General features: G+C 68.9%; 1 protein-coding gene across 1 annotated transcript; it reads right to left on the reverse strand.

Annotated features, from left to right (window-relative positions):
* Positions 1-7,788: 7,788 nt before the first annotated feature.
* DQX1 (DEAQ-box RNA dependent ATPase 1) lies at positions 7,789-12,373 on the reverse strand. Its single transcript, XM_019556511.1, has 11 exons — positions 12,035-12,373; positions 11,252-11,445; positions 10,655-11,030; positions 10,285-10,536; positions 9,995-10,082; positions 9,689-9,844; positions 9,383-9,574; positions 9,188-9,313; positions 8,720-8,910; positions 8,395-8,585; positions 7,789-8,303 (listed from the first exon to the last, which is right to left on the reverse strand). The coding sequence occupies exons 1-11, from the start codon at positions 12,332-12,334 to the stop codon at positions 8,108-8,110; spliced, it is 2,262 nt and encodes a 753-aa protein (XP_019412056.1). The 5' UTR covers positions 12,335-12,373; the 3' UTR covers positions 7,789-8,107.
* Between the last annotated feature and the right edge of the window lie 19 nt (positions 12,374-12,392).

Here is a 12,392-nt window from a genome sequence, read left to right on the forward strand (position 1 = left end):
GGGGGCGGTGAGGGGTGAGCGCAGCCCTGGGGTGACCCGCCCCACACCCCCCAGCTCCCAGCCTTGGACTCGACCCTGGATGCCCCCAGCCCTGGACATCCCTAGCCCCAGCCCCCCACCAGTCCCAGGCACCAGCAGCTCCAGCTCTGGACCCCCTTATCCCCAGACCCCCAGCCCTAGACATCCCCAGCTTCACCCCCCTCCAGCCAGATCCCACTATGTGTCTCAGCTCTAGATCCCCCCAGCCTCAGGCACTTGCTCAGCCTCCCCCAGACCCCCCAGTCCTAGACCGCAGCCCAGGCCCCCAGCTCTCTGGAGACACGGCCCCACCATCCCCCCCAACGCACCTGAGTGCTGGTGGATGAGGTGACCCAGGGGGCTGCGCATGGCCAGGAAGGTGGCGTCGAGCAGGCGGCCATGGGCCCAGCATGTGTAGTTGCCGGTGGCCGGCAGGTCCAGCCCCACGATGGTGAGCTCCAGCCCAGCTGGCACCAGCTCCACCATGGGGTCTGGGTCCCCGTTCAGCTGCCAGGTCTCGGGTGGTGCTGGTCCCTTGCAGCTCAGCACCACGTCCTCGTCGCGGTCCCCAACCTTGACTGGGGGCACTCACTGCTCACACCGGGCTGGTGGCCAGGTCCCCGCTCTGCGTGCCTACAGGGCCGCCCAGGCCCCCCGGCCCCGGTGTGCCCAGTGCCTGCATCCCTTGCTCCCCCTTCTGCCCCTGCCCTGCCCCGGCCCGGCCCCCGCCCCCGCCCTGCCCCGTGGCTGCAGGACTCACGCTTGGTGGGGAAGCCGGTCAGGGTGGCGGCAGGGGCTGGGCAGAGCGCGCCAAGCAGGGCAGCCAGCACCAGCACCTGGGACGGGGATGGAGTCAGAGCCACGCAGCCCACAGCGGGACTCAGACCCGCCGCGGGGAGCCCGCCGGGCGCGGGGGTGCAGAGCGGCTCCCAGCGGGATGGGCCGGGGGGCAGCGAGCGGACTTCGCTGGTGCAGGTGCCATGGGACAGGGAGGGCTGGGTGCTGGGACAGGCGCCTGTTAGGAGGGGCCGGGGGCACAAAGGCCCAGCTGCAGGGCAGGCAGCCAGTGCTGGGCATCTGGGGTGGGGGGCGACAGATGGACTGGAGGGGGGCGGATGGCCGCAGTGCGCCTGTGGGAGAGGCTGGGCCTGGCCTGCCCTGCCCCTGGGGCCTGTGGGCAGTCACGGCACTGCCCGGACGGCCTGTCCCGCAGACCCAGGGCTCCCCCAGGGCAGGTCTCCAGCCCCCACCCTGGCAGCTCCCCGACTGGGAGAGCCATTCCCCCCCGACCCCCCACCTGGGCCCAGCCCCGCGGTGGCTCCGTCCCTACCTCGAGGGGGCTCCACTCCATGCTGCTGCCGGCTGGGCGCGGCGAGTGCTGGGCGGCCGTGGCGGCGCGGTGACCCTGGGACAGACTATATAGGGGCTGGCGGTGCTGGGGCAGCCCCAGGGGTGGAACTGAAAGGAGAAGTGAGGAAACTGCGGTTGCCAGCACTTCTCAGAAAGGGAAAGGTAGCACCAGGCCAAATCCTGCCACAGCCGGAGCCACAGGGACCTACCCACCCCAGCCCAAGGGGCCTTGCTGCCCAGGCCGTGCTGGCCAGGCAAGACCAGACCCCAATGTGCCGGGCACTGCGTGGACCCTGGCTGAGACAGGCCCTTGGCTCAAGTCAGACTGGGTTTCAGGAAAAACTTTCCTGGGAGGCAGTGGGAGAGAGGCCGGGGGTGGGGGGACTCTCCATCACTGGAGGGGTTCAGTTCAAGGAGACGTCAGGCAGCGGCTGGGTGGGGAAGATTTGGGCACTGTGATGCCTGTTCTCCCTGCGGTGGCCACGGCCAGCGGGCACAAGGGACAGGACGGCTACATCTAGGATAACCCCCGCCCTGACTCCAATCATCCGGGGCGCTGCCAGGGACCAGGGAAGACGGGGCAGGACGGGAGGGTTGAACACGACCTGCTGACACCCCGGCCAGGGCCGGCTGCATCGTGCACCGGCAGGACCCCTCACTCCCTGTCTGGAGCCAACTCCCCTGGTCCCTCTGCCACCCTCGGCCCATCGCCTCTGCCCCACAGCTCCAGGCCTCTCTGCTGCAGCCCCCACGGGTCAGGGTCCCCCATCCGTCTCCTCTCGCTGGGGCTTCGCCCCGCAGCCACACGCCAGCGGTCACTCTTTCAACGTGGCATTGCGGCTTCCCCTTGACTATTCAGCCCTGGCTGGAGCGCTCGCTGGGCCTCCTGCTGCTTCAAGTCAGGCCCTAAGCCAGCATACGAAGCCGTTGCAAACCCAGGGAAGGGTGCAGAAAAGTCCGGGCCCCCGTCAGGGTTCGCTCACCAAAGCCTTGTTTAACTGGTCGGGTGTGCTGGCACATCCTGGCCCAGTGCCCCCGTCTGGCATGCCCTTCCCAGGCAGGTCTGCCAAGGGGGCTGCAGTGGAGCTCAAGCCCGGCTCAAACCCCCTGTAAAATCCCACTGCTCCCATAAAACATGGCACTTTGCTTCTGGTGTTTGGGATTGGGCAATTTTGGATGGCATCAATCTTTGCTGGGTCCTGGCACTCAGTCCCCAACCCCACCCGTGTCCAGTATGTTACCTGTGCCGCTCCTGCCCGGCATGTCTCCCTCTTCATGGTGAGGCCTTTGCTCCCTGACCTTATGGAGATGCTCATCCCCCAGGGCACAGGGCATGCAACCAGCTGGGACTGCACTCAGATTCGGACCCCTCGCCAATCAGGCTGTGGAACCGGCACTGCTGGGAAAGACCACAGCTTCAAGGTGGTTTAATCACCAGCATCTCCTGCACCTCCTTCTCCAAGGCTCTCCAGGAACCCCTGGAATATGCCTGGCTGGGTGGGGGGGTCCCCTGGATTTATTTGGTGATGGGCACTTGTAACTTGGCCTGGCCGACTGGAGAACAGGGGGCACTGGCAGCAAGCGCCTCTCTGCCCTGCTGCCCACTGTGCTGCGACCGTGCCCATGGCCCTTCCCCTCCATCCTGCAGCTGCTGTCCTCGCCCCGTGTCCTGGCAGAGGGGCCCGGCCGCAGCAGCCTGGGCATAGCAAGGTTTCATCATGTTTACCTGGGAAGCACCACAGCTGGGCCACGGCCAGGTAACTGCCACGCCTCTCACATCTGGCAGCCGATGTTTGACAGGACACGGCCTCTCCAGGCTGCTTGCGGCTCGTCCGCTCTCACTGGGATCAAGACCAGCACCCGGTCTCCCCCAGCGCAGGAGCTGGCCATTGACTCCCACAGGTTCTCTCGGTATGGGAAGCTGTGTCCTGCTGAAGGAGTATTCCCCTCCTGTTCACCCTCCTCCAGCTCCGAGGCCTCGCACCCCTCACTCCTGGAAGGAAGCCCCCCCGTGGGCTCCTGTGGCACCGCGCGGCTGCCGGCAGCGCTTCCAGCCGGGCGTGTGCTGGGTGCACAGGATCTGAGCATGGTCCAAGCCAGCTCCTTTCAGGTGCTTTGGAGCCCGACGGGTCCAGCGAGGGGCAGATCAGGAGCCCCCTGCACCAGGGAGCTCCCCAGACCCTCTGCTCCTTCTCCGCACTCAAAGGAGTTGCCTGGACCCATGCTTGCCCAGCAACCCACCCCTGGATTCAGGCCCGGGGGGCATGGAAGTGTCCCTCCCACTACTAACTCAGCCCCTCTGTCTGCTCCTGGGTCTGGGGGGAGAGCAGGTGTCACCGTCTTCCCTCCAGACCCCGAGCCAGACCCCCAGGCCTGACCAGGTACTCCATCACTTTCCTTTGGCTCTTGGTCACCCCTGCCAGCCTTTCTCTCTGCCTTTTCTGGCCCTGCATCTCTCTACGTGGGGACTTCCTCTATGTCATTCCCTACCGACGCAGGGTTCAGGACCTGATTGAGAGCCTCATGACCCTGTGCCCCTCCCGGCCGGGTCCTTTCATCTGGGAAGTCTCTTGGGAGCACCCCGAAGGGTCTGCCCTGAAGTTTGCTTCCCTTCATGGCCTTTCCCGAACCCAAAGCCCCTTCCCTGTCTTCACTCCTGACTTGTGGCCCCTCCTGTGCATGGCTGTCCCTGGAGCTAGTCCCTTCTCACCTGCTCATGTCTCCGGGATGGCGCTCTCGGGTTTGTCCTCCCTGCCCTGAACTCATACGAGGATGACCTTCAAGGGCCTTCCCCTGCAACGGAGGCAGGTCCAGCACTCGTTTCCTTACACGGCCTTGTCGACCCCTTTGGCCCCCTCCAAACGCTGCAATGCTCGTAGGGAAGAGCCTTGCCTCGCTCCAGCTGCCCCTGCTGCTGTGGCGGTTTCTGTGTTTGCAGCTCAAACTCCGTCTTCTTCCCCTCCAGGCTCCAGCGTCGCCTTTGGCCCCGGGTCCCCTGGGCTCTACCTCGTTGGCCGCAGTGTCGGGCTGCACCCATCCTGAGGACATCGCGTCCGAGCTGGTGCTGCTGGCAGGGTCCTCTGGACTTCGAGCCGGGTTCGCCCCCCCTGCCGATGTGGCTCTGGAAGGGCCCGAGCACGACCCGCTGGGACTGGCCCCAGGGCTTTGACCGCTGAGCTTTGGGCACCTGCTGGGAGGCGATCTCCTCTCTCCCAGCAGGGCCTGCAGCTCCTGCCCATGTTCAACCCTTCACTCACAGGCCCAAAGGGATGAAAAGAACAAACTTCTGTCTCCTCCGGCCCACGTGTGGGGGGCAGACCCATCCCAGGGGCCTGCCGACGGCCCTGGCAAGGTGAGAGACTCAGTGATGAGTGGTCAATCTGGGATAAAGCCCCCACGTTGCTCCCACCCTGGCCCAGGCTGGCTGCGTCATGCACGGGTGGGCCCAGGTGTGGGCAGGAGCCCTCACCCCGTCTGCAGTGAACTCCCCTGGTCCCCGGAGGTCTCGGTGTCTCTTCCACCCTCTGCTGCCCGCATCTGCCCCACGGCTCCACGCCTCTCCATGCCGGAGCAGGCTCCCTCGGGCCTCATGTGGACTCTGGCAGGCCGCGGGCACTGGCACGCTCCAGCTCCTTGGTGCTGCACTGACCCGCAGCTTGTGTCCCGGGGAGCCGTGGCCCGCTGAGGCAGGGGCAGCTGGGACGGGGCCTGGGGTGAAGGGCTGGGGTAGGGTAGGCCTGGCGTCAGAGGGCAGCAGGGAGCTCCTGGACATGCAGGGGCAGGGGCAGGGGCAGGGGCGATGGCAGCTGCTCTCTGGCAGGCCTGGGGCGGGCAGGTGCAATACTGGCAGAGAACGGGCCCAGCTGGGGAGGCACCAGCTCAGCTTCAGTCAGGGATGATGTTGTCCTGCCCCCGCTGCACCCTGCAAAGGCTCTTGGGGTGGCCGCATGCCCATGGTGCCCGGGGCTGGGCTGATCTGGGCTGTCAAAAAGCTCCTGACGGAAACCCGGCAGTGAAGGTGCCGCTGGCAGTCGCCCACGTAGGGAGTGGAGCAGGTCCTTGGGGTCAGGCACAACTTAGGGGCAGGGCCAGAGCTGGGGGCCCCACAGGCTGGTGCGGGGGGGGGTCCTGCTGTTGGGAACAGGCTGGAGAGGGTGCTTGGGGCTGGTTCAGACAAGCCTGATCCTGCAGGGGCTGAACCAGCTGTGACACCCCCCCCTCCGCTGGCTGAGCTGGGACCCCCTGGGGGGGGCGGCTGTGGGAGGCACTTGTGACACTGAGGGGAGAGGCAAGTGGGAAACAGCATGATAAGCATGTGCGTGCAAACACGTACATGTGTGCGTGCATGTATGTGCGCATGCAGGCATGAACATACTCACACATGCAAACATACACATGCACATGTGCACACACATGTATGGACCTATGTTCACATGCACATACATGTGTGTGAGCAGGCGCAACCCCTGCCCTGGGCCCTGTCGTAGCCGTAGCTGGTGGGCGAGCTGTAGCATTCCTGCGAACCCACCTGCCGACACAGACGCCGTCAGCGAAACCGCACGGGAGGCAGGAACTACCACAAAGGGAATTGAAAACCGGCAGCCAAATGTCACCGCCGCGGTGGGAAGCTACGGTGCGGCTGCCCCAGAGCCTGTCACCATCCTGGGCGCAGGCTGCAAACGCAGCCAGGGGACCACGAGGGCAGGCAGCATCAGTTGGCCTCTGGCCAGACAAGGGGTGCGGAGGGGGCTGGTCATCGGGACCCGCGTGGCTGCAGTCGGCCCCTGGGTGTCCAGCTCAGGCCTTGCGCTGGCTGCATGCTGGCTCAGGCCCTGCGCACCCGCTCCACCCTACAGGGCCTCGCTGCTGGCCCCCAGGGCACCCGCAGGCCCAGAGATTTGGCCACGGGGAACCAGCAAATGCTTCCCTGGCAACACAGGCTCAGGGCCGTGGGAGCCCTGCAGGCTGGAGACGCAGCTCTGGGGCCAGATCTGGGGTCAGGGAGGAGGAGGAGGAGACCTGTGCCTGGCAGCACGGTCTCGCACCACGCTAGGACTGCCCTGGCCCTGCCCCTTGGTGCCGCAGCATGACAGTACCTTGGGATATGCTGCCCCCGGTTAGGGCCAGCGTGTTGCAGCCAGGGCCGGGGGCTGCACCGGGCAGGTCTCCTGCATGGACCCCAGCGCCACCTGCGCCCGGCCCTGCGCTACGATAACCCCGAGATGGGCAGCCGCTACCCTCCTCTGCCTGCCTCCTGGGTGTCCTGGCCTGGCCTGGCCCCACAGCCCACGTGGCCACGGTGGCACCGGACGCCCCGAAGAGCTCAGCAGAGTCAGAGCCATGGTCATGCTGGGGGGCCCGAGGCCTGGCAGCACCCTCAGCCCCAGGGTAGGGCCAGAAAGTCTCCTCGTGGCCCCCCAGGCTGAGCGAGGGGCAGGGCAGGGCAGGCACCAGGGGGGCAGCGAGCTGCTGCCAGAGCATCAAAGGAGCCTGTGGCCCCCGGGCAGCAACAAGGCCTGCCCCCCCCAGCCTGTGGCCCGTGGCCAGCTGCGAGCACCATCACCGCGGCCTCCCCCGCAGCTTCCCCTGTGCAGGGACAGTCCCATGCCTGCTTCCCCTGCAGTTCCCTGGAAAGCAGCTCCACGGGGGAGTCCTGCCGAAAGGGCAGGCAGCCCCGGCCTGAGTCATGGGTCCCGGCTGCAGGGAGCCAGCGACGCACCTAACGGTGGCAGGCCTCGCAGACGGCCGTGCTGCCCCTGCCCCGGGGCAGCTGGAGCCCCCCAGAAGTGCTGGGGCCGGAGCCCGGGCTGGGCTGCTCCACTGCTGTCGACATCGACCCCGCAGGGTCCCGGCTGGAGGGTCTCGGCCCCGCGCCCAGGCTCAGCCCCGCGCTGCACTGGGGCAGGAAGGGATTTGCCCCTGCGCAGACTGGGGGGGTTCCCCTTCCTCTGCAGCGGGGGGCCTGGGCTCCCTGCAGTGTCCGTGACCCCCATGGCAGGGGCAGGACGCCAGTGGCCTTGGTCCTGCTTTCTTGGGGACAGGAGTGAAGCCTGGCGCTGTGCCAGAGGCGACTGTCGTGTGGCTCTGAGGTCAGACACGGGGTTTGTCTGGGCTGGTTTGGACGGGGCTGATCCTGCCCCGGGCAGGGCTGGTACTGGATGTGACCTCCCTGCCAGCCCCTTGGTTTTGGGATCCTACCAAAGGAGCTGAAAGTCATGGCACAAAGGGCCCCAGCCCCAGCCCCGCGCCCCTCGGCACCAGCAGACCCCAGCCCCAGACTTGTTATCATGGCCCCAGGTTGGCCCCCCCACCAACCCTGGGCTCCCCCGACGCCTGGGGCCAGCAGGGCCGCACGTGTCGGGGAGCAAGTAAGAGCAGTCAGAAAACTGAAGTCACAGAAAAACTTTATACACGAGAGGCCTCTGGCTGGGCCCCTCCCCGTCCCTGCGGCCCCAGCCCCACAACAGACCCGCAGATCGGGGCACGGCCCGCAGAGCCCACACCCCCAGCAGCACCACGCGACCCCACGGTGTCTGGGGCAGCCTCCGTCCCTGTCCCCAGGCGGCGTGACGAGGGGGCAGCCCCAGCACCAAGCAGACACCGCCCGCCACTGCCCTCAGCCTCAGTCCCTGCCACGCCACGGGGCCGGGCTCCGGCCGCAGACGTGTCCCGGCTGTCCTCCCCCACAACACAGCGGCCCCGAGCTGCCAGCCACCGGCCAGGGTCCAGCGGCTCTCGGTCACTGCAGCGTGCACACATCCTGGTCCCCGTCATCGTCCTCCTGCAGGGTGCCTGCAGCCCCCTCCTGCGCCGGCTCAGCGGCCTCTGGCGCGGCCGCCTCAGCTGCCAGCTGCTCCCGCAGCTCCATGAGCAGGTCGCGGCTCTCGCTGGGCGGCAGGTTGCTCAGGTAGTACTGGGGGGCCAGTTCCGCCAGCCTGTGGGGGTGGGGACAGGGACGTGAGCCCAGGTCTGGCACCGAGGCCAGCACGGGCTACCGGCTGCCCACCCTGCGGGGCTGCAGCTCACAGGCGGGGCTGGATCTCGGAGACGACGCGCAGGCAGTTGTCCTGGGAGATGCAGAAGTCGTGGAAGAGCAGCCAGGGCGGCGGGCGCGGGGGCGGGCGGCGCAGGCGGTAGCAGCACGTGGGCGCCAGCTGGGCCACGTGCCGGTGCGTCAGCATCGCGTAGTTCCCGGCCCCGTCCAGGTCCCGTGCCACCTTCCGGGGGGAGCATGGGGTCAAGGGGGCCTGGCCGTGCCTGCGTCCCCGCTCCCCACACCAATCCCCAGCCCCACTTGTGCTGCCCCCCTCGATGCCCACACCTCCCCCATTCACGCTGCCCCCCGGCACACCTTGAGGAAGCAGCCGGAGACAAGGGCGCGTTGGAGGTTGCAGACGTTGCCAGGGGCACCGAAGGCCGGGGGGGACACGGGCAGCTCGATGCGCCGCATGGCCTCCAGCAGCTCGGCCCGCAGCGCCACCGCTCGCTGCAGCACTGCTGCGCTCAGCCCCTGCTTGCGGCACCAGCCCTCATCCGCCCTGTCTGTGGAGACCGGTGTCAGCGTGGGGTGCACCTCCCCAGGGGTGCTGGCTGCCCCCCACCCCCGCTGGGGCCAGGGGGCTCCACGAGTTCCCTCTGGCACCTGGCCCGGGCAAGGCCGGCCCGTGCCCATGCAGCCTCGAAGGGAGCAGGAGGGAGCCTCAGGGCCTGGGAGAAAGGGCCCGCAGCCTCGGGGCAGGAGGAAGCTTCTGGGTCCGGGCAGGGGTGGAAGGCGTGGCAGCAGGCAGGGGGTCAGGGGTGCCGCGGGGCCGAGACTCACGCTGCTGGTAGGCGTGGAAGATGTTGATGAGGGTGAAGTGGTCGCCGTCGCGGTGCAGCAGTGTCCGGCGCCGCGCGGCCACGGCCTCCTCCAGGCGTGGGGACACCGGCAGGAAGCAGGGCCCGGCTGAGGGGGCAGGGAAGGGTCAGCGCGGCGCCGGCAAAGCAGCCCCGCCCCAACCTGGCCCGGCCCCACCTGTGAGCATGGCGGCCAGCGTCAGCATCTCGTTCACGCAGTCGAACTCGCAAGCAGCCACCAGGGCTTTGGCCAGCGGCGGGTCCAGCGGGAACTCGGACATGATGATGCCAACCTCTGACAGGTTCCCGTCGTCGTCCAGCGCGGCCAGGTAGTCCAGGTCCTCCAGCGCCTGCATCAGCGCCTCAGGGGCTGGGGGGGCAGGGGCAGCTGAGGCTGCAGCCGCCCAGGCCCCATCCGCCTGGGACCTTATTACCCTGCTTGCGCCACCCGGGACCCCGCTGCGCTCCCCAGGGCAGGCGGTACCTGGCCGGTCGAGGAAGTCACACTGGCCCATGTCAGCGATGTCGAGGCGCTTGAGCAGCAGCACGAGGCGGCTCAGGTTGGCCTCGGCCACCCGGGGCGCGGGGCAGGGCGGCAGGCGCTGCGCCTCGGCCTCCGGGTACAGGCGCAGGCACAAGCCTGTGGGGCAGAGGGCGGGGCTGACGGGGGACCGGGGTGCAGGCAAGGGGTCCTGGCCCGGCGTGGGGGGTGAGAGCAGCCGAGTGCCCGGCCAGGCCAGATGGGCAGGGACGTTACGGAAACCCTCTGCCGCCCCGGGCTCCCTCCCACCTGTGGCCCGCTGCCGCCGCGACTCTGCCTGGCTCTGGCTGACGGGTCGCAGCACCTGGGCCTCGGCCCGGATCCAGGGGTGGTAGACCTGGGGGAGACAGCCGCACTGACCCCCCGGTGCCGCACGGCCCGCCCAACTCAGCCCACCCTGCTGGAGCCTGAGGCTGCCCCACGGCTCCCCCCCGCAGGCAGCTCTGCCATGGCCCCGGGGGCCCGGCCTCTCCCCTCCAGGCAGGGACAGGGCGGCCTGGAAGGTGCCAAGGGGTCTGTAGGGGACGAGGGTCACTCACGCTGCGCAGCTCCAGCCCCGTGTCCACGACGTGGCTCACGGCGTCCAGCGAGAAGGAGGAATCCGCAAGCCAGTGGGTGACGATCGCCCGCCATGGCCGGCCTGCTCCCGCCTCCTTGGGCTCCGGCGCTGCGTAGACCTTCTGGGCTGCCCGCCCCAGGCCAGGGTGCAGGGGCAGCACCTGCAGCGGGCCTGGTGCTGCAGGCAGCGCTGCGGCCGCGGCCTCCAGGGCCTCGCAGCACTCCTCGATCTCCTGGGGGAGCCAGGGGGCATTGGCCATGGCACCCGCTCCCTGCCAGGGACCCCCCAACCCCCAGGGACCCTGCCAGGTCCTAACAGCACCCCGGCAAGAGGGTCCTGCCCCCACCCACCTGCTCGCTGGCCACGTAGACCAGCACGTCACCGGGCTCCTGGCGCTGGTGCAGGTCCAGCACAGCCTGGCAGGCGGCTGCCACTCGGGCGTGGGCAGGCAGGTCGTGGTACAGGACTGGGCACGGGGGATGCGATGCCGGCACCCAGACCAGCGGGGGGTCACGGAGGAAGTCGCGGAGCCGTGGCTCGAGGGCGGGTGCCGTGATCACGACAAGGCGGAGCGCAGGGCGCTGGCGCTGCACGTCCTGGAGCAGCCCCAGCAGCACATCCGTGGGCACCGTGCGCTCCTGTGCCTCGTCCAGCACCACCACCCCGTAGCGCTGCAGCAGTGGTGCCGACATCATCTCCCGCAGCAGCATCTCGTCTGAGCAGAACCTGCAGCACCAGGCACAGCTCAGGTGCCGTGGGCTGGGAGTGAGGGGTGCCAGCGGGGCTCAGGAGGGGCCCTGGGGCCTGCCTGCCTCTGTTCCCCCTAGCAGTGGGGGTGGCGCTGGTGACCGCCCAGCCTGGGCCCGGGCAGGAGTGGGGTGCACTGGGGCAGGCTGCAGCAGGATGCTCCCTGCCGCTCTGCCCCTGCCCCAGGGGATTGCTCCCACCTGAGCAGCGTCTCCGGGGTGCAGCAGTCGTCATGGGCGACGCAGTAGCCGACCTCGTGCCCCAGGTTGAGGTCCATCTCATCGGCCACGCGCAGCGCCAGGCTGAGGGCTGCTGGGCCATGGGGCTGGGCGCAGACCACCAGGCCGTGCGCCAACTGCTGCGACAACACGTACTCCGCGCACCACTGCGGGACCTGCAGGGAGGCAGCCACCCCGGCAGGGTCATGGCTCTGGCTGCCACACCCCCACAGGGTCAGGGGGGATCTTGCCCTCCCCCTGGGTTATGCCACGGAGGGCTGCGGGGATGTCCCAGTGTAAACAAGGAAGCCATGATGCGAGCCCCAGCACCCAGGGCAATTGCCTACAGCTGCAGGCAGCTCCGCTCAGCGCAGTGCAGGCGGCCACCAGCGCCTCGCCCGGGGCAAAGTCCCGGACGCCGGCTCCATGCTGCTCCAGCCGTGGTGCCCCGCCCGACCCGGATCCAGTTCCCGGCCACCATGGCGCAGCTCCCCCCTGCACTCGGGCATGCAGCAGCTTCCACCCGCCCTACCTGCCTGCCTGCTGGGCACAGAGCGAGGCTGCCGTGGTGCTGGCACGGTGCCCAGGCGGGCGCGGCGCCGGCTAGGCGCCAACGACCTGCGCTGCCAGAGTGCTTGTGCAGGGTGCGGATGGGACCTGTGCTGGGCTCTGCCGTGGGCCCAAGCGCTGGGAAGCTGCCGCGGCACAGCCCTTCGGGACCCCGGGCACGGCGCTGGGCTGGTCAGGACGGGCGCGCGGGCTCACCTGGGTGCTCTTGCCTGCGCCAGGTGGCCCGGACACGAGCACGATGCCGCGGGCTCCCTGCAGCCGCTCCAGGAAGCGGTACTTGGCAGCCCAGGCGGGCAGTGCCCGGCGGTGCCGCAGCAGCCCGTAGTAGCGTGACGAGAAGGGCAGCCCGTCGTAGGGGTTCAGCGCCAGCTCGGCCTCCGCTGCCGCCGCCGCCTCCTGGTCCCGGTCCCGGTCCCGGTCCTGGTCCCGGTCCTCCTCCATGACCTCCGCCTCCCCTGCCTCCTCCTCCCCCCGCGGCTGCACGGCCTCCTCCATGGCCCGGGGGGGCTGCACCGGCGGGGAGCGGCCCTGAGGCGGGGGGCCGGCACCGCCG

Source organism: Crocodylus porosus, unplaced genomic scaffold (assembly GCF_001723895.1).
Source record: "Crocodylus porosus isolate Cpor-Errol unplaced genomic scaffold, CroPor_comp1, whole genome shotgun sequence".
In the NCBI taxonomy this organism is placed as follows: Eukaryota; Metazoa; Chordata; order Crocodylia; family Crocodylidae; genus Crocodylus; species Crocodylus porosus.